The sequence below is a fragment of the Pholcus phalangioides genome, unplaced genomic scaffold (genome assembly GCF_987345545.1).
Source record: "Pholcus phalangioides strain wild (caught in Gottingen) unplaced genomic scaffold, Ppha-v1.0 ptg000016l_1, whole genome shotgun sequence".
In the NCBI taxonomy this organism is placed as follows: Eukaryota; Metazoa; Arthropoda; class Arachnida; order Araneae; family Pholcidae; genus Pholcus; species Pholcus phalangioides.
Window position 1 is genome coordinate 2,805,032 of NW_028301609.1, and position 22,811 is coordinate 2,827,842.

Consider the following 22,811-nt stretch of genomic DNA (forward strand, 5'->3'; position numbering starts at 1 on the left):
TTTTTTTTTAATTTACAAGGTTGAAGATTGAATTTGAAAAGGAAATAAACGTTGCCACTGGAAAACGTTTGAAACGTGAAACCGCGTGGAAACATGTTTGAAACAGGAAAGCACGAAAAACGTGTTTACATCATCGAGGAAAAATATCTCTAAGGTTTACATCTCTCCTCTACAACATATACAAGTTTTCTAGATACTCTATTTTACAAGGATCAAGACATGAGTTACCGAAAACCTAATAATCTTGCTGTAAGTTCATATGCGTATCAATTATTTTATGATATTACCGTTTTATGTGATACTACGAGTAATTTCAAATTTGAACGCAATTTTTGTGATTAAAAAAATTAACAAATATGTTTGTAAATTTTGAAGTCAAATAATATTTACCATATTTTCACAAGCAGCGCTGCAACTGGGGAGAAGTAGGTGGGTTTGGTGTCCTGGGGGCTGAACTTGCCCCAGCTGACAAAATATCTAGCTGGGTGGTTTTATTTTGATTCAAAGTGCTGCCTTGAGGCCGGGGTACATCACAAAAATTAGATATACAGTCGACACTCTGTATAACAACTCCCTTCATCCTATCAAAAATAGACATTATATAGAAAGTAAAACATATATGACAGTCGTTCTATGAAAACGTAGGATTCTGCTGGTCCTTATAACGAGCATTGACTGTAGTTGAAATTTTCAAGGAGCATACATGTAAATTTGCCTTGTAGGACCTCAGAAAAATCTCTTGTCCCAGGGGCCCGATGGTGATCTTAAGACGGCCCTGCTCATTCAAAGTCCTTGCAAACAATATCACGATTTGTTGATTACACACATAATTCACTTACAGATTTCACATATAATTCACTAACAGCACTGTCCTCGTGCTCACCCTGTGATATCTGATGTTTCATGATTAATTTGAAATTGTTATTAAAATAACTGACACTTTTTCAAGGTGCCATTCCAATCTGAACACTTAGGCAGCCGGACAAAAAAAAAACTTTACGCAATTGGTGAATGGGTCATTTTGTACCTCACTGAAACTTTGACTAATGATATAGAGGAAGGAAAAAGCAGAAGAACGTCATAAATTTGTCAAACAAGTGTAAACAACCAGCGTGAAAGGAACTGATAACGGTAGACCAGATGCATGTCTTTCTTAACCAGTCAACTGTCCAATTAATTTCTCCGAGCCTTACCCGCAGTGCCCACTTTTTTTTGAAGATGCACGTGATGTTTTCCTTTTCTTGGAAGTTTGAAATATTAAAATACTTTTTTTATAGCTCGAATGTGTCGAGACATAATATGACACCCCAAAAGTGGGGAGGGGCAGTCATAATGTCCTGTGACTAAAAGAAATGCTGTTGATGGATTTATGTGGAACCATAGTAGTTGAACCTTTGCTAAAAGATATATGAGTAATAAAGCAGATACATCTTCGCAAGGGAGTTGGAAATTGAAACAAAGCGATGGGGATGCGGCTTTGCAAAACATGACAAAGATAATAGTAATAATAATCTCAGACCTTGAAATATAATTGTCAACTCCATCTAGTGATGAGATAATAAAGTAGAAGGATGGCTGTACAGAGATGGCAGCACATGTATGACAAATTATTTTGTCATATCTATGTGAAAAAGACCGAAAAGTCAGCGTGTCTGCAAATGCCGTCGTAGGCAACACCATTACGTATATCAGCGACGGCAAATGACGTCTTAACCACTTGACTGGTCAGAAAAACAGAAAAAAGTCTGAGCGTCGGCAAATGCCATCGTAGCCACCAACATTAAGTATGGCAGCGATGGCAAATCCCATCGTAACCACATTTCATTGAACATTGAATTGTCACATTAAAAATTTTTTTTTTTTTGGATGTCTTGTGTGTAGCGTCAAAATTTCTGTAAGTTTCATGAAAATTAGTTGAAAACTCTACATGTTATAAGCAAAAAACGTGATGAAAATCAGAATTTTTTTAATGAGCATATGCTTTGTGAGCTTTGTGAATATGCAAGCTATTTTCTTGAAAATGCTTTAAAATATTTCAAAAAAAAAAAGCAAAATATTCTATGAAAGTAACAAATCTGCAGCTTTTGTAATACTAGGTTGATCAAAAAAAAAATTTTTTTTTTTCTTTTTAAATTTTTTATCTGTCCCCCCTCAAAACACTTGTGACCAAATCCTCACTGAGAAATGTTAGTTTAAGTACTATAGACTCTCACTAATTTGGCATATATCAGACCATGGTGGCCTGGATTACTAGAAGATAATTGAAAATACTCATTTAATATATCAAATGTGCACAGACATGTTTTCCTCTTCTATGCTCAAAGAAAACCTGCTTAAAACGTTGTATATAGGCTGGATTGTAGAGAGTAGTGTATCCATATTTACAGGCAGTGGTGTATTTATGGGGGCTTAGGGGTTATAGCCCAGGGTGGCAAGTTCAGGGGGTTGGAAAATTTGAGGAATGATTGACCAAGAAAATTAGTAGAATGGGATAAGGGTGGCAAAATTTGTATAACCCTCAATAAACCCACCTCTGCCTTGACAGCTAGAGGTTATTCACATGTAATACTTGTATGTGAACCTCATCCTTTTTTTTCTAATTATAATTAACATAAAACTTATAACAGATCAACTACGGTTCAGAATGTGAAATTCAAAAACCATAGTAATATAACAGTGGCATCCGAGTCTGGGTGCTATGGACTCCAGCACCCACAATAATAATTAAAAAAATACCGAATTGTCCGGGGAAAATATGTTGAAAAAAAATTTATATGGGGTTTTTTTTTTTTCTTTTTTGACACAAAATAAAGTGTTCCAGACTCTGCCACAAAGCTGGGCTGGAAGAGATCTCAGCAGAGGGATAAGTCCAGTGGCAAAGTTCTTTCGTTCATTCATTCATCACCCACAATAATTTGTGGCTTGGATCTGAGCACCCCCAGAATTGATTCAGCAATTAAAATTTCCTATATAAAACTAAAGAAGAGCACTCACATGTTCGAAACATTTCCAATGCTTCTGTTGCCAAATGGCACAGAACTTGCCTGTTGTAAAAATGAATTAATTATATTATTTCATGTTCTGTTGTGTTAACTTTTTTTTAAAAATTTTATAGAGAAAATTGAAGTCATTGACTTTGCTAGCTCTTGGTGGGACTGCAGCATTCACTGCTATAGGCATCCATCATGGTGACGAGAAATTCCATCGTAACATTCTAATGCCTGCCATACATTTTGCCTTTGAACCAGAGAATGCCCATAAATTTGCGATTCTGAGTGCCAAGTGGAACTTGGTTCCTAAATCAAAATTTGAGGATTTCAATGTATTGGTAATGCATTTATCCTTATATGCATGTTACATTTCCACTTTTTCAGAAATTTAATCACACATTTTTACAATTTTCAAGGCTCTAAATTGTTTATTTATATACCTAGTCAACAACAGTGTGGGGCTTGAAGTTCAAGAATCCTGTCGGTATTGCTGCAGGATTTGATAAAGATGCTGATGCTGTTGAAGGACTGTTTCAAACTGGAATCGGTTTCTTGGAAGTTGGCTCAGTGACTCCTTTACCACAAGAAGGAAATCAGAGACCAAGAGTTTTTAGACTAAGGGAGGATGAGGCTATTATAAACAGGTAGATACATTGAAGTGTACAAATCTTTAATGTCTTCATTAAATTTCTTTAAAAATTAACTAGACAACAATATGTCTGTGTTTGAGTAAAGTTTTAAAATTATTCAAGTACCTTTTCTCGAAATTTTAATTTTTAACATTGAACAACTCTAAAATTGGTACATTTAATAATGCCCTTGAACCACGAGATGAGATTTGGCCACATCAATGTCACATAACATCATATGATTTTATTCAATTCTAAAGGATTTTTTTGTATGATTGTTGTTCTTTTTAAATTAAAAAAATCATTTATTCATGATAATCATTTAAATATGCAGGTATGGCTTCAACAGCAGCGGTCATGAGCATGTGAAATCTCGTCTACAACTTCATGAAAAAGGTGATGGTGTACTTGGTGTTAATCTTGGCAAAAACAAACTTTCTGTGTCAGCTGCATCAGACTATGCCACAGGAATAAGAGAATTTTGCGCAATAGCAGACTATCTAGTGATCAATGTGTCCAGTCCCAATACTCCTGGCCTCAGATCATTACAGAATCGTACTGCCCTCGAAGATCTGCTTGATGAGGTGTTTATAAAATTTTTTGTGTTACTACTTTAGCATCTATATGTATCTTTTAATTTTTTCCTCTCTTTTGTCTATGTTGGTTATACACTGAAGAGCCAAAAAAACTGGTACACCTACCTAATATCATGTAGGTCTCCCGCGAGCCCGCAGAAGTGCCGCAACACGGCGTGGCATGGACTCGACTAATGTCTGAAGTAGTGCTGGAGGTAACCGACACCATGAATCCTGCAGGGCTGTCCATAAATCCGTAGGAGTAAGAGGGGGTGGAGATCTCTTCTGAACAGCACGTTGCAAGGCATCCCAGATATGTTCAATAATGTTCATGTCTGGGGATTCAGGTGGCCAGCGGAAGTGTCTAAAGTCAGAAGAGTGTTTCTGGAGCCACTTTGTAGCAATTTGGATGTGTGGGGTGTCGCATTGTCCTGCTGAAATTGTCCAAGTCCGTCGGAATGACGTGTTTCCAGTCCTCAACAGTCCAATGTCTGTGTTGTCGGGCCCAGGCGAGGCGTAAAGCTTTGTGTCGTGCAGTCATCAAGGGTACACGAGTGGGCCTTCGGCTCAGAAAGCCCATATCGATGATGTTTCGTTGAATGGTTCGCATGCTGACACTTGTTGATGGCCCAGCATTGAAATCTGCAACAATTTGCGGAAGGGTTGCACGTCTGTCACGTTTAATGATTTTCGTCAGTCGTCCCGTTCTTGCATGATCTTTCACCGGATTCCCAATATTCACGGTACACTTGTGAAATGGTCGTACATGAAAATCCAAATTTCATCGCTACCTCGGAGATGCTATGTCCCATCTCTCGTGTGCCGACTATAACACCACGTTCAAACTCACTTAAATCTCGATAACCTGCCATTGTAGCAGCAGTAACCGATCTAACAACTATGCCAGACACTTGTTGTGCTATGTAGGCGTTGCCGACCGCAGCGCCATATTCTGATTGGTTCCATATCTCTTTATTTGCATACGCATGCCTGTACCAGTTTTTTTGGCTCTTCAGTTTAGCTTTAGTGTAGTCATACTGAAGCCCATTCTTATAAACATATTTATTGTACATTCACCAGCAGTCATTGATAATTTTCAAGGTATTCATGTTTTGAAAGATGCTGGAGACATAATTACTAGAGCGCTATAGCTCTGGTCAATAAGATACTTGCCTACTGTACCAAATGATGATCAAAGGTGTCACAAGTTTATTACCTTATTGGTCGTTGTCAGAATCTTTCCTCATGCAGATGTGCAAAAGAAATTGCAATAACATGGCCGCAAAACCAGTTACTACTGAGTGAATGAACTTCAGAACTTGGCCACCAGATTTATCCTGTTGTCAAGTTCTCTTCCAGCGTGGCTTCAGGGCAAAGTCTGGAACAAACACATTGCTACTTCAGGAAGTCCCCCACTGAAGGATTAGTACACCAACCTCCCACCTCTCAATGAGAAGTACGGAAAAAGTAATTTTTGAACACTTCTGTTCTCTTTCAGATTTTCGTCAATAAAGTAGGTCTCAATCTAATCAACAGTTGTATGCATGCAATGACTGTGACAAAAATGATCAAATATAATTTTATATTCTTTTAATTCATGACTTCTATTTTGTTTTTTGATGATTGATAATTTATCAGTTTTTGTAAAAAAGCATAACAATGATCCATGTTTAACAAGTTTTACATTTTTAGGTGATGGAAGTCAAAAAATCAGAAATTTTGAAGCTACAAATAAAAGCACCAGAAGTAAATAGGCCTGATATCAGAAATGCTGTATGTATTAGTAAAGGGGATATTATTTCTCAGAGTTTAAAGTACATCTGGTCTGTTTCATTGTATATTCCAGCCATTCAAATCCATTCTATTTCCACAAAATGCGGGAAAAGTCAGATTGACAACTAATAATTACACTCAACTTTGAATCACTAGAAGGAATTGAGAATAGTATAAATATTTAGGGCTTGATCATCCAAAGTTTATTAATTGTTTAATGAATATTTCAAGATACTGATTAAGTTTTTGCGGAAATCATCAATAGTCTTATGGGCTAACGGGGTTAGTATAAGTTCATTGGTTTTATTGGTCAGCTGTTCTCTCTCTCTCTCAAACTTTTTTCAGTCACAGCTTCCTTGTCTTAGTCCCTAGTGTATCTATGGCTTCCCAAAATAGTTAATAGATATTATGCATAGGGTGGCCAGATTAGGTACCTGAGAAACTGGGACAAATACTATAATTTTCTATTTAAAACTGGGACAAAACATGTAATCCGTTGTTAAAAACCAGGACAGAAACAGGATATTTTCAAAACCCTGATTTAGGTGCAAACATTCAATGTAATATGAAAATATTATCACACTATACTCTACACCAACTTTTTTTGTCCCATCGCCCCCAACGTAATCTAACCTATTGGATCCTATGTTAAATCCATAGCTTCTACCGCCCCCTGGAACATTCCATCGCCCCCAGGGGGCATTAACACCTACGTTGGGAATCACTGCTCTACACAGAGGCAGTAAAACACTGGAAAGGGACTGCTGTTGTCAGAGACATAAGCGAGATTCAAAGTTTAAGCCATAAATGGGGTTCCCCAGGTGGGCCTCATGGAGCTGTGCCTTCCTTGAATGGAGCTGGGATTACTTTTTCCATTCACAAATAAACAAAATGGGTGAAACAATACTCAATGCCTGATTCTTAAATGATTAGGTACTCTCTGTAAAAAAAACACTAAAAATTTTTCCACGGTTTTTTAATTGAAAAAACAATATTGCAGTTCTCTTGTATAATGGGGCCATTTGTTGTAAAGTTCAGTAAGTGGCATTGCCAAGCATGCGTGCAAATGTCCTTATTTCTATAAGTTTTGAATTTCGTAACTTTATATAGAATTATATTTCTACATTGAAACATATATTGCCATCTAGTGAACCATACATACATTAGAAGTTGACGGAGCACTTAATATGCAGCATAATTACACCAAGACCACTCTAAATTATAAAACACTCTCAGTTTGACTTTAAAACTTTGAAATAGTTCTCTTTGAGATCTTTGATTGTGCAAGGAGAAACCGGGACAAACAGGCATCATGAAAGCTCTTTTTGGACAATGAATTTAATAGCAAAAAAACCATGACTGTCCCGGGAAACCCAAGACATCTGGCCTATGCATGCATAAAAGAACAGATTTCAATGCGCAAACCAGCACACTCGTCAATGTCTTTGGCTCCCAGTAACACACCTAGGAGTTGTGACGCTCACTTTGAAAAACACTGTTCTGGCTGTTTTATCCAACTCTATGCCTCTTGTTTAATCCCAACCTTCTAAACTTGCAGATTTGATGATCAATTACAATCCACAATAATCAATCAAGACAAAACAGCGCTAAGCCAAACGAACTAACACTGTAACTGCATAATGCAAACAGAACAAACAGAATCATCTAAATTCAGTAACACAAACTTAGAAATTCCCTAATTATGCTAACCACAAGTGCTGGGGAACATTGAGAATGAATTTGTACTAATAACAGCCATAGAGTCTGTTTCTTTTCCTCAGAATAGCTTTGAATTCTGGATGCCAGGAAAGGGACAATCTTATTAAAATGCCAACTTTATTTTTTTTTGTTCTAAATCGTTTTTTTCTCCTTTAAAATTTAAATTTGCTCTTACCAAGTTCTTGCATTCAGTTTATATAAAATTGTTACAATGTTTTTTTTTCAGATTTTTCCTCCAATTCTAATCAAAATCGCTCCAGATCTCACAGACGAAGAAAAGAAAGACATAGCAAGAGTGGCTACCAGAAAAGATGTAAGTTCATGGTTTGAAAAATAATTAAATTCATGGTTATTCTTTTTACTTATTATTACATATGATCAAGGGCATAACTAGGATTTTTGTGAGGAGGAGCAAACATGATTACGCCATCCTACCACAGCAAAATTTGATTATTTTATGATGGTGTTTTTCTTCCTATATCTAAATTTGCCACCTTTAAAATTTTGCCTTCCCCCTCTTGTTCTGGCTCTATATGCAATACATTTTTATTACAGAATGTGATGAATATACTTCATCAGTAATGATATGCATGTTCAATTATTATACCTTCTCTGAGAAGAATACTGGAGAATGTATAATTGAAATGCATGTCATTATTTTGTTATTATACCAATTTCTTTTTACTCAGAATGTGATCTGAATAAAATGTAGTAACTGTGGATAAGTATCATTAATTTTAAATCATTGATAGGCAGTGAATGCCGACCATACTACAATGAGTTGTGGTTTTGTTTATATGTATAATATATTAATTTAATGAACTTTTCATTTATTTATAAAAGCATTTAATAACAATATATTCATCATACCACATTGTGAAGAATGTCTGCTATGTAATATTAAATATTTTATGTAAAAATGTTTTTCCTGATTGACTTTTTAGAAAAAAATTGACGGGCTCATAGTATGCAATACAACAGTTTCACGACCAGACTCTTTACAAAGTGAACAAAAACATGAAATTGGTGGACTGAGCGGAAAGCCTCTTAAAGATCTGAGTACAAAAACTATAAAAGACATGTACCAGCTCACTAAAGGTAATTAACACGTAAGGTGGTCTATTTTTTTAAAATTAGGTTTCGAGAGTTTTTAGGTGTCATAAAATTTACTTGTGGGTTTTAAAGTATAGAGAAATGTATTTTCTAGTTCTTAGTGAAGAAGTAATAAAATTTTTTTGCGAAAAAGTGCTTTTGTATTCAAGTTTGTTACATAATTATACTCTATGGCAGACATGTAATCTGTTGCTTGCAAGCACTGTGGTGCTTCCTGAAGCACCTGGAGTGCTCGACTTCTGTCTAATTTCATGCTCGATAGCACTTGATAAATGTCTCAATTTGAACACTTTGTGGAAATTGTATTCAATGATTAAAATCATTCAGATTTCAAGAATTTGTATGCCAAACTTGCTGTGCTGGTGCTCCCTTTTGTATGATGGGCACAGGCAGTGTGCTTGCAACTAGAAAATGTCACCTCAAAGAACATTGTATAATGAGGGGTGGGGAGGAAAAATTAATTTTCGCCTAAGTCCCGAATTTATGAAGAACAGGCAGTGCCCTTCAGCATACTAATAATCTTCGCTGTTTTCTCAAAAACTGTGCAGATTCATGTAGATTTTATTTTCATGAACGTTATTATAGCTGCAACCAGGGGATAAAATTTTTCACTTCTATTATCTTGAATTCAGTGCTCTGGTGCAGTGTTTCTTAACCTTTTTCAGCTCATGGTCCCCCGACGGATCATATTTTTTTCTCGTGGCCCCCTTGTCCTATCCAGGGCCCCCCCCCCTACCCTCATCCAAGAGTGAGATACTTTCTATTTTTTTTTATTATGAATGAAATTTTAATAAATCAGGTCAATGTCTAGAATCCTGGCTAAGCACGGATTCAAATGATGGATTATCTTCTCTCCCAGGAGTCAAATTATATGGTAAAAACGGATCTGTGTAAAATACGGGACGATCCAACGAACATGCATAATAAATCGACCCTCCCAACACATCAACTGTTGCTCTGGCAGCCCTCCATGCTAGGCTGGTACTAGATTTGGTACTATGATTTTCACATGTAAGCTGTTCTTACATATGAAAATCATAGTACTAGATCCCATATAGTGCAGTCCCTATCCCTTTATTATAGACATGAAGACCCGGGTCATGCCCACATATACCCAAGGGTTAAGATGCCCCTCGTTCTATGGACAGATCTGATGAATTCTGAATGTAGTAATATTTTTCAACCATGTTTCACTTTTAAAGCTTTTTTTTCTTCACAGCTCTCTATGACTCCCTTCACCACCTGTCGTGGATCACCTTTCTTCTGATTTTCTTCCGTGGCTCCCCTAGAATATGCCAGGACTGCAAGGGGGCCATATGGCCCCAGGTTGAGAACCACTGCTCTGGTGTATAAATTAGTACTTGAGAAAAAGGATACTGCACCGACTATAATTTTAAACGAAATTTTTTTTTTTTTTAAATACGTATGAGATTGTACAATTATATTTTGTGTCATTATGAGACTTGGCCACTCTTAGTATCGTATTTTATGAGTCTTTCATGATCTTTGACACCCAGGTTCAGAAGGGCTGAAAAGGAAAGCGTTAAGTGACTCCAAAAAAAAAACTCACAGATTGAGAGGTAGAAATGGATATTTAATTAGGTTTCTCCTTAACCTCATTGCTGTTGAAAAAACAAAATTACATTCCTTAATTTCTTTAAATAAAACTTCACATAGAAATCACATTATTAACATCCCTTTTTTTTGATTATGAGATCTCAGTATTACACGGGCAGGTGCACCTAATTAAAAACAACACAATTAAATTCTTGATTGTCATTATTAATTCTCGGTAGGGGGGAGGATTCCAACCAAAAGGAACATCAAAGAATTACTACTTATCTAGATACCGTCACCCTTATTTCTCGACTGTTGACCCCGAAGTTACTTCGAGACACGCACAACACTGCGATGGATGACTTTGAGACACGCACAACACTGCTCGAACACTGCGATGGATGACTTTGAGACACGCACAACACTGCGATGGATGAAACGGAGGGTTGGGCGATCATTCCTGGTAGCCTTTCGATGGAATATGCGATGGATGAAACGGAGGTTTGGTCGATCATTCCTGGTAGTAGTACTATGGATTAGTAGATGGCGTATGCGATGGCTCGGTTGTCCTCCTTGGACGTCTCTCGATGGCAAACCAGGTTGTTCGGTATCATTATGAGCTCTTTTTCTTGCTTGTTTGGGGAAAGGTCTAATTCGTTTTTTCAATTTTTTTTTTTTTTTTTTTTTTTTGATTTTATATTATCACTGCAATATTACGACGGACCGCCATGGATTACTCAAAGCCTGCCAGGCACAGCCACCCGCATCTCTTGCTCCGTTCGTGCTTGTGCTTCGCTCCAACTGCCAGGAAAAACCGGTACTCATTGAGTATCCTACCTCGATTCCACGTGATCGGAGATATCCTATTGGTCGACGTCCCCTGTACACGAGCTCTTCTCTAGGCATTCCCTGTACAAAATCACGTGCTTGGTTTGGGAGCGTCAGCTTGATGATGATGATGATTGGTACTTTTTCTGCCGATGAAGTTTTCATGAATGAACATGTTGAGGAATCTGCACGTACAGGGTGCTCTATGGCGTGTGTGTGGTACTATTCAGTACCATATATATATAATTTTTTTTTTTGTTTCGATTATTTTTATATCTAATTTCAGCGAATAATTTCGATATTTTAACTCTTTAACACCAATATTTTTCCTATTTTGATTCATTTAGAACACATAAAAAATTGTCATATATATATACGTTTCAATTTTGAGGAATATTAAAAAAAAAAAAATTTTAATCTGTTGTGAGCTGCCCCGCGGTACTGCACAAGATTGCGACTTATCAAGTGAGTGCAGAATAGAAGGGTACAATTTTCTTAATTTCTTTGACTTGACTATATTCAGGTAAAGTTAACAAACAACTTAATTTAATTTAAATTTATTCCGAAGTGGGGAAATTTTGAATGATTTCTATATTTTCCGTTTTTTATCGCACAATTTTCACTCACATATTTTTTTTTACATTAAAGTGGGTAAATTGTATCTGCTATCACAGTTGCATTAACATCTGAATTGAAAGGTTTTGGCATATAGGTGCAGACAGAAAAAAGACACGGCACTTGAGGCATGCAATAGAGTTCAGCGGTAAAGAAAAAAAAAAGATTGAAAGTTGAAAATAGGCACACTAGTGAGGACAAAGCTAATGACTAGAGGGATATGTAAGTTCACAGCACTTTTTAGTCTAAGAGATGGCTCCATCCAAAGGAAATGGTTCTTGCAAATAGGAATAGAAATGTAAAGGGTATTAGCTTTACATTTATATTCCCATTTACTTTAAAGTAACATTTTAGCTTTCTCATTCCTAAATTTTTTAATAGCCTTCCAAATGATCTCATACAGTACTCTCATTTTCAATTTTCAGAAAAAATCTCAAAAAACACTTACTACAAATTTTCAATATTGAAAATTATTTCTGACTGGCTATAATACCCGGCGCTGCCCAGGTTTTCTTCAATGAGGCTTTTTTCGGATCACGTGATCTCTCCCTTTTTCTTTGAGGGACATACAAATCATGTCTAAGTTAACCAATACGGCGACTTCCGCATGAATCATGAAAGAAACAAATCTAGGATTAAAGAAACGTAGAAATTAATATTTTCCCCCTTTTTTAAGGGTGCTTGGTATTTCGACTCCCCCACTCCCAAACTTCGAGTTATCCATCTGCATGTTTCTGCTTACAAAAATGCTTAATTAAACCTGTGGAATTTACAAGATTCAATATACTTTACGGGCCCATAATTAATTTTAAAACAACCTGAACTATATAAATTTATGCAGTTGAATATTAAAAGACAATGTGGAGACATTAATTTTCATGCTTGAGAAGATATAAATAAAAAGTTGAAATCAATGTTATTGCATGGATATCCAACTCAAAAGTAGGCCGTGCTAATTACTTCATATTAAATTTCTTTGCTTCTAAGCGAACTCAATATTTCAAAAATGGGGAATTCAATACAATTTTTAAAATTATTGATGTGACAGAAAACCCCACCAATTTTCTGCCTTGTTACATTAAAATCGGCAATTTTAACACTGATTTCTATGAGGATCACTCTTTTCCTGACCCTTAAACCGATGATGATTATGACGTCATTCGAAAAGCCTATCATTCTAGTCGGGTCCCATTTGGTATATGTGCACAATTTGGTGGCGATCGATCTAAAATTGTAGATTTGTATAGAGAACATATATCCACAGACACACACGGAAAATCAGTTTGATATACAACGTTGTATATATAGATTTCATCCTCAGATTCTCAATCACTCCCTGTTGTGTGTGTGTTACTGTCTTTTCACCTCCCGTGGTTGAGTTATTCATTAAAATACCCTTGCTGTCAACTCTGCTCTGCCAATCCAATTCATGCATAATCATATGTTGATTTATAGGTTTTTTTTTATAATCACTAAAGCACCCCCCTGTGACCGTTGCATTATTTATATATATTTGTATTTTATGTATTACATGTGTTTGTGTAATCGCATTCCCCAACCCCACTTCCTATTTTGATGTTTTTTCATAATTTTTTGTTTTCAATCCCAAAAATCACTACATAGTGACTCTTTATTTTACACTGTATGATAATTGAAATGTTATTGAATTAACTTCATTGTAACAACCAGTATGGGACCTTGGTGTCTCCTTGGTGGTTTTCACTAACCTAATGTATTGTTATCATTCATCTAACATATTAACAAAATTGAGAAAAAAAATTACAATTTTTTTAAGAGGATGTGTCAATCTTTCCTTTAACAAGAATGTATATCAGCGCCCATGTCTTCAGCATTGTATTGGACTCAGGAGCGCCCTGGATGTATAGTTTATAGTTTCCCAAACTTTTTGTTCCATCGTGCCCCTTGAACATTTTTTTGCTCTCATTGCCCCCAACTCAAGCCAACCCATGAGATCTTATAACAAATCCGTAGCTTCTACTGCCCCTTGGATCATCCCATCACCCCTGGGGGCGATATTGCCCTCTTCGGGAAACACTGGTTTAGTTGAGGGTCTAATGTGAACAAAGAACTATTTTGGGTTGCTGGCACACTGTCTTCATCCATATCAGTTTTTCTCGCTTTTTGCATTCTACCTGAGCACTTTAGAATGTCGTAATAGTGCTGTAGATTGATTAATCAATTATTATATTATCATCAAAATATAATCATATATTTTAATTATCAATTATATAACTATCGTAATCAGTTACAGAGTGGGTTGTCATTTTATATGCTATGTACATGCATCACAAATTTTAGTTTTTTTCCCAGAAATAAAACTACCTCTCCCAATATTGGCCACATTTTCATGGTCCCGTTAGTGGTAGTTTTTGGGAAATTTTACTGTACATATAATGAAAGAAATCATGAAAGGCAGTAACCTGCTATATGCTTTCTAAAACTCAATGTTTCTTTTTTCAGATCTTATCTCTTATTCATCTGTAGTGTTCCCCAAATAGGGTCATAAAATGGAATGTAAAGAGGAAAGAAGGACTTTCTATGGCTTTAGGCTCTTTGCATAGTTTGTTTGCTCCGATACATTATTTTATCATTAAAACCAAAATTCTCTACATGCATTTTATCATATTAAAAGCATTTGCTTTCATTGATTCAAAAAAAAAATATAGCTCCCAGAGCTTTGACCTGGAATAAATGTGAATTTTTGAATTTCTCTTAGTATTAGGATTTTATAATAGCTACAAGGTTACTTGTACAGTTTTTAGAACTAGAAGCCTCCTCCCATGTATTTTTCTGTCCTCTTACTTTTTTTTCAAGCAGTGCTAGAGGAAATTAATTTTTCAATGAATATTTCCCATTATTGTTTTGAAAAATTTTTATGTATTGCAACAATATTTTTCCTGAATTCTCTGGTATTTTTCTTGGGATTTTGAGAATGAGAAATCGTAAAAAATTCCTGAGAATGGGCGGGCGTGAATTCCCTCTCTGAAACCTTAGCTCAATAAAGCATTGATTACAATTAGTATAGTGTTCCCAAACTGGTGCTCCGCCAAATATTTCTGGGTGCTCCATGAAGAGATTGTAAAATAAATAATTTTCCCAAGTGTTTAAAAAATTCACATTTATTCTAGGTCAAAGCTGGGAGCTATTTTCTTTTTTGAATCAATGAAAGCAAATGTTTTTAATATGATGAAATGTATGCAAAGAGTTTTTGTTTTACTGATAAAAATGTATTGAAGCAAACAGTGTTTTTTTTAAACTAAACTGCATTTATTCAACCAGTGGATGAAAAATTTCTGGAGTTATTTCTTCCTGGGTTCGAGCCCATGCCTCTGCATTATGTCATCAAATCACAATGAATTCGTATGATTTCAATCTGGCATGTTGGATCATAGTTTCGTGCAGGCTCTACCATATTTCCAGCTATGAAGTTGGAAGTGGGACTAGTCATTCCATGCTATTTGCTTTTAATTGTCAATAATAGTCTTATGTTTTCTAGCCTATAGCTCTTACAAATTCCCATTATCCTTACGAATTTGCTGCTGTTGAATCCCATGAATTGTGCATTGCAGTCCATATGTAGACTATCCCCACTGTATTTGTCATTCAGCTGGGTGTTAATCTGACCTCAATAACAACATGTGATCTAGCTGAGTGGTTTCCAATAGCGATCACTTAAGGTTGAGGTTATGGATGCAAAAGTGTAAAAATGCCCACATTAGTTTAAGAACATGCTAAGTAATGCCATCACTCTCTACCCCATGCCCTTGCGTGGCACCTCAGGACCACCAGTGACTGTGGGAGAAGGTTTGAGTCGTCATCGTGGTCTGTGAAATCTTCTGCATCTCCATACCCTGGCAACATTTTTTGAAGGGGATTCTCTTAGCAACTGGAGGTTGTGTATCATGAACTTGTTCCAGGTTGTCCTCAAGGAATCTTGTGTGACCTCCAGAGTCTTGAATGCTCGTCGATTCCTCACCATCCTACAATATCACTCCTCGATTAATTGTACCTTCAGTTTCACTATGTGAAATTGACTTGTATGTGGGAGGTAGTTGTATAATGAAGTGGGCTGCCTACTGCCCCGCATAGGCATTTGTAGTAGGGAACCACTGGTTTAAATGATACAGGACCTTTAAATTGATGCATAACTCACTTTTCCAGAAATTTTGATGTAGGGGACATGTAAATTTCTAAAAACTCTGTGTTTGTATAGATGTATGCTGATCTTGATTGCATCAGATAATTTAGGTTTTACTGTACTCTAATTGTTATAATGTTTTAAAAAAGGAAATGAATGTGGTCATTAATGAAATTCCTTCTGTCCTTTGCAAATTATTATCACATGTTTGTGTTTGGCTGATTCCTATGTTTGCAGGCTTTTATCCTTTTATGATGTGAAACAAATACAGCATGAAATATCCATCTTTAAATGTTACAGGTGAAGTGCCAATCATTGGTGTAGGTGGTGTTAATTCTGGAGAAGATGCGTACGAGAAGATTTGTGCGGGTGCATCTTTGGTGCAAATTTACACATCTTTAATATACAATGGTCCTCCGGTGATTGATAAGATTAAAAAGGAGCTGAGAGATATTTTATTGTAAGCAATTTTAGTCTTATTATAAACTTATATTTGCAGTTTTCAGTGACTTTTGTTACCATCCATCAGCCAGACCATCTTAGAATTTTTGATCAATGGATGTATGAAAGTTATTTTATGAGCAAAATATCCTAATTCAAATGATTTGGTTGAGTAAACTTACACAAACTAAATACAGGCTGTGTGTCCCATAAATTTAAAGATTTTTAAAAATCAGAAATTGAAACTTACTGAGTTGCAGTTTATGTCCTTTGACTTATCAAAGAGTGTGGTTTTTGTTTTTTTCTTTTCTGAGGAAAAAAATAGTTAAACTCCTGATAGATGGTGCAGCATAGTTTGTTTCCTAGTAATAAGCAAATTTAGTCTAGATTTATGGGGCAGCCTGTATATTACTTTTATAATTTTAAATTGAATTTTTATGTGTGTCTCGCATTCTAAGCACAGACCTGCCAACTCTCCGGATTTAGGCGGGAGACTCCGGATTTTTCATCCTTCCTCCCGCTCTCCGGATTTGTTAAAATTTCTCCGGATTTTGGCAGAAAATTAGATTTTACTCAAGCTTTCACGTTGTCGTGACGTCAATGACTTCCCTCGTCGTTAGGGAAAACACCAATAGAGGAGAGCCATGGTCATTTTTCATCGAGCAGTCGTAAAAAAGTCTAGGTGACTGCATTTAAGCAACTGACAAAGATGTGACTTTGTTTACGTATTGTTTATCGGCAATCATTTATCAGGGGCATGACCTTGGTTGCCGAAATTCCTGTATAATCGTTATGTATTCCATTAACAGCCATACGGTAAACACAAGTTTTTCATCAGCAGCTTTGTATTTTGAAGTTTTTAAATTGTTTTCCTCTGATTAAATATGTCTTCAGAAAGAAAATTTAAAACTTTAAGCTATATAAAGCTTTTAAGAGGTTATATACCCAAGATTATCAATCACTGATAGCATCCACGAAAAGAAACATGTTTTATGAACAGTATGTAGATGTGATTTCTCCATTCTGCCTGGAATTATATTCTGCTAAAGGGCAAGCTGAACCTTCCGTGGGGAGGATGTGGAACTTTTTCTTAATTGATTTTTAAAAAAAATTGAAAAAAAAAGTTTTGTGAATTTTTTTTAATCCAGTCTATGAGTGCTGGAGGGGGGGGGGGGGGGTACCCCCTTCGGGAGAATCGTCGGATTTCTAGATTCCAAAAGTTGGCACGTATATAAGCAAAAGAACACTACTAGTAATATTTGGTAACAATGAGATTATACTTGTATACAGAGAATCCTATTTTCAGACCAAGTCTACTGAATACAGTAAGACCAGCTTATAACTTATTATAACTTAAATCTTATTAACCAGCTTATACTTATTTTATAAGTTGGAAAAACAGTGAAAATATTTGTTATAGCAAGCTTTGTTGTATCCGTACTGGTTTGATATGCATAGATGAGCAATACTAAACAGGATATGCCGATTTAAATCACAAAATTAAAAAATTTTGTTTTTTCTTTACACAAATCAATGATATTGAAGTAAATGTAACCTGGTGTGGTTTGCATGTTACTGATATGTGATAAAATTTGTGATTAAAAGAAGTATAGAAGATCTTTTTTTGGGTAAATATAGACTTGATCTTAATCCCTAGATACAATGCAGAAAGAAGCTGCTCTATTTCTGGATTTTGTGCATGGAAAACATTAAAGAAAAATATAGGGAGCTAAACTGCACTATATTCAATGCATTGCAATGTGGCACTAGGGTTCCCATGATTAAAAACAAGGACTGAAAAACTAATTGCTGATTATGAAAGAGTAGATGACTTTACTTAATAATACTCAAAAAATCGTCAACGATTGTAGGCAAATACCAGTACCAGCAAATACTGGTATTTGCCTTATTCATTGATGATTTTTTGAATAATTGCTGATTCAAAATAATAGATGTTGTACCAACATAGAGATATCATTGAGCTTTCAACTTTATTTTTTGCATTAAAATTGAGTTTGCTTGTTCTATTTTACCAAAACTCATTAAATCTGTGAAAGAATGAGAATGTCTAAGCTATTAAGCAACATCATGCAAGTCGGAAAAACATCTATTACTTTTTCCATAAACAATCTTGCCTATGGAATTAGTTTTATTTAGTTGATGATGAATGACTGGTTGTATATTGAGTGAATTGAGATGTCTGCATCAGTTGTATGATACTGAGTTGCCACCCCTCATTCACTTCAATGGACCCTCATGAATGAAAGCACTTTCTACAAGGAAAATGTTAATCCATTAAGTTAATTTGGGCTCAGTGACCTTTCATGTCACACAAACACAAATTTTTTGTGTTCGTATTTTTTGCTTATAGTTTGTTTGTTTATTCATTAATGCTTAATTAAACTTATGCAATTAGGAGGAAAAAGCAGTTAGGTGATATGAAAATATTCATTCTTAATGATTAATAAGATTCATTTTAATTAATAAGCAGTCAGTTAATTTTAATAAAAAACCTGATTTAAATCAAAAAAAATCTGATTTAAAACAAAAAGGCCGATTTTTTTTAAATCATTATTTTTTTTTCATACCCTGATACTAAATTTACGGGAAATGAAACACTTTGTATGTGTGAAAATTTGTAATATACATGTTCTTTACAAGTGAATCTGGGTGTATTTCATGGATATGAAGTGGTATCTTTATATATAATTATGTTTTTTTTTTCTGAATAGATCAAATGGATTTTCCAATGTTCATGAAGCGGTTGGAAGTCACCATAACAAAATACGAAGAATACAGAACCACCATTGATACATATATGCCCATTGCTTCTGATTTGCTGTACAATTTTTGTCATTTTCCTCATTCCAATGGCAGCTGTCCATTCGTAGTGAGAACGCGCACTAAAAATTGGCTCCACACTATCTAAGATTGGTGATTTGGAAGATCGTTCAAAACGAGATAATCTTTTGTTTTCCAGTATCACTGAGGAAAAAAATGAATGGTAAATGGTGTGGTACTCAGAATTTGAGATCTGTGCTGACCATCTGGGATTAAGTGATATTGAGATGAATATGATATCGAGAGTACATCATGAGAAGATCAAGAAATGGCAGCCTACTTTTGATCTTTTGTAAGTTTATCTTTCATACTCAGAAAATGTTCGTGCTCTGAAACTGCTTAAGGGAATAAATATCTACATCAATGAAGATCTTTATCATCGTACGAGAATTATTAAAAATAAACTCTACCAATTTGCACAATTCTTGATCAGGTATAAAACTTTTTCTGTGCAGGTATCGATATAATTGTATAAGCGACTCTGTGACGACTTGAACAGCCAGGCAGTGGATGTTGTGAATCCTATGGTACACTGAATGTTCATCTGATTTAACGTTAGTGAACCCCTAGTAACCAGGAATGGGGTTGATAATTACAGTAAAAAATTTTGATGCAAAATCATTGATTTTTTTTACAATTTCGAAGGTTGGTTTACAAAGCCAAAGGCATATTTCTTAATTTTTGGAATGATTTGTTTTCATATCAAGCATTTTGCTTGGTTAAAACATGACATTTAAATAGTGTTGATGTTCCCAAATTAAATGATAATATTTATTTTATTGATCAATTCTTAGTTAAAGTCAGCTCTTTGTCGTGCTAGTGGTGGCATTTTGTTTGCAGATAATAGAAAATCGTTTATGAATGTGCATGCTGTACAGAAAAATAGATTTTTCATAATTATAGAATGTAATTTTATTAATATCGAAAAATATCTCTATTTTTTATATTTTCCTCCTTATAAAGAGTACGATATAGATTTTATTGAATTTTTAACATATTTAAATGATTTGTGTGAGGGTTATGTATAGCTACATGACAGCCTCTGATTCAAATGCAAAAAAATTATATTTCCCATTTGAAAATGATAAACGTGCAAAAGTTGATTTTTTTTGTTCCTCAAAAGATGACTAATTTTAAGGCTAATCGATTTTATGATCTTGCTATGGAAAATAATTTTGTTTTACCAAATGGCGTGAGTGAATATATCTGGGCCCAACTGCAATTTGTGTCGATAAATGTGAAAAACAACTATTTTCATATTCTATTTAATAATTACAGTAGATTCTCAATAATACAGCCCTGCATTAGTCTGTTCAGTCCAATAATCTGGCATTTCTAGTATTTTTTTCCTCAAGTGCAGAAGAGGAAAAGTCACTGTGTGTCTTAGTGCACAAGTTTATGAAATTATTATTTATATGAGCTTTTTAAACTACTTTCCAGTAATCTGGTACAGCCCTGGCCTCTGATTAAGTGCTGGATTAGCGAGAGTCTGCTGCATTAAACAGGGCTTGAATTATAATTGGACATTTCAACATTTAATTGATTGTTCACAAGTTAAAATTATACCAATATCATGAAAAATTAAATCTATCTTCATGAGAGCATTATTTTTAGAATTTCTCTTTCATTATTCATTTAAATGTGCAGTTGACTTTCTGTAATCTGTCACACATCGGACTAGGGTTATGCTGGATAACCAAAAACACCAGATTACTAGGTCTTCGAAAAAACAATGCATTCAAATTATTTAAACTTCTGTATATGCTAGATTTTTTGTAACAAAACACCATATAAAGCTAAAAATGAAATGAACTTCAAATATGAATTTAGAATATTGTATAATTTATAAATTTACCAAAATGAATTTCCATAATAAATTTATGCATTTCTTTTTTGCAAGGACAAAAAAAAAAATGCTGTTATACCTGGTAATTTTATTATTCCATTAAAGTTAAAAAAAATGGGTTGTACGGAGTGCATATTCCTTAGCAAGTTCAACTAACTTCCCACCTTTCTCAACCATTTTGAACAAGAGAATGTTTTATGCTTTTGTTTCTACTGCAAGGATACATACACAAGAGAAACAACAGAGATGCAGACACTATCACAAATGAAGGAGACAGTCTCCTTTGGAGAATCAAATCAAAACAAAGATTGAACTTTATAGGATGCGAAGGATGGTTTCCATACAGAATATTGTTCGGTTTTCCTGGACGCAGGAGGACATAAAGAGCCAACACCCCTCATAGATAAGATCTTTGTAGGGAGCATATAATATGTAGTCCCTTAATGCCTCACACATGCAATGTATGCTATTTTTTCCCCATTTGCCTTTCTCTTTGCTTGTCTATGTATTTTTATCTTGTTCACATATTTGTGAAGCAAGTTTATACCCATATATTTTTCTTGTAAAAATGTAGTCAGTCGAGCGAACAAAAGAACTGGCAAAAAAGTGCTCAATGAACACACAGCCGGATTATTGAGTCTACTGGCAACCATCTTCAGCCTGTTTTTCCTCAAAGTACCAAGAGTTCTCAATGCTCGTGTCCAATTTTGTGCTCGTGAACACTTGATCAATGCCTCAATTAAAAACCTGCAAAAATTGCATTCAGGGATTGAAATTTTGCGCATTGCACAAGCATAAGTGTGTCAAAGTTACCTTAAGGAGTGCTATTCATTTGGTGGTGGGTATAGGCAGTGCTCGTGACTGAGAAAGGTTGAAGACCCCCTGGTCTATTGCAATTAATAGGTATATGGTACATATTGATAGAAATGAATTTCAGCATGTATAAAACAAATATAGTTACTGTTTGTGACAAAAGACATCACTCTCCCTTGTTAGTACAAGAGATATGGAAAACTGGCTGGCAATATTTCAGAAAAGGAAAATTCATTTCTGCCCTCATAGGGACTCGTCTGTTAATGATAATAAATTTATTACTGTCATAATTTGAAGCGAGAACATATGGATATTTTTGTTAGTACCCAAAAAGTGCTGAACAAATCATTCTTGCAACTTTTGTAACGATTTGTGAAAAAAAATATTTTATGTATTTGTTTTCATGTTCAATCTGTGTGTCGCAAAATTTCAACAATCAAATGGTCCCAAAGGTTTTTAAACTTCATATAAATGTGTTATATATGCTGTTCAAGTTAATTGAATGAAGTTACATTAAAAATTTTATGCGTGTGTGTGTGTGTGTGAACTTGTTTGGCTTCATTTGTAAATCTTCAAATTAATTGATTACTGTAGATTGGGTTAGAGGTGGAGCAATACCGAGTTTTACATCCAGTTTTCAGCAATAATTCCTTCAAACTTAGAATTTTCCTTAACATTGTTCTAACTCAATCTGATAATGTGTTATAATTAAAGTTCATCTTAATTCACCTGTAAGTGTTAACAAATTTCAATATGAAAATTTTTAAATTTGGTTCAGCGTTAAATTTGAATCATGTGATCTTTTGCTGTTTTCTAAATAAGTGAAAAAGTAGCATGAGCCAAAAAAAGGTGCCATCAATTTTTCCCAGTAGCACAACGATATCGTATCGATACCAGTCTGACGTAGGAACG

General features: G+C 35.0%; 1 protein-coding gene across 1 annotated transcript; it reads left to right on the top strand.

Moving 5' to 3' along the window:
* Nucleotides 1-51: 51 nt before the first annotated feature.
* Nucleotides 52-22,432, top strand: Dhod (dihydroorotate dehydrogenase 2). Its single transcript, XM_089245827.1, has 9 exons — nucleotides 52-249; nucleotides 3,116-3,328; nucleotides 3,435-3,634; nucleotides 3,954-4,203; nucleotides 5,887-5,967; nucleotides 7,913-7,999; nucleotides 8,631-8,784; nucleotides 16,259-16,418; nucleotides 19,132-22,432. Exons 1-9 carry the CDS (start codon nucleotides 220-222, stop codon nucleotides 19,208-19,210), a joined length of 1,254 nt encoding a protein of 417 aa, XP_089101953.1. The 5' UTR covers nucleotides 52-219; the 3' UTR covers nucleotides 19,211-22,432.
* The last annotated feature ends 379 nt before the right edge of the window (nucleotides 22,433-22,811 follow it).

Bases quoted from the DNA above. Each gene is read 5' to 3' on its own strand.
- Dhod (XM_089245827.1), top strand. From the start codon at position 220: ATGAGTTACCGAAAACCTAATAATCTTGCT. The intron at 250-3,115 runs GTAAGTTCATAT...AAAATTTTATAG, and splicing joins GAAAACCTAATAATCTTGCT to AGAAAATTGAAGTCATTGAC. The intron at 4,204-5,886 runs GTGTTTATAAAA...TTACATTTTTAG, and splicing joins TCGAAGATCTGCTTGATGAG to GTGATGGAAGTCAAAAAATC.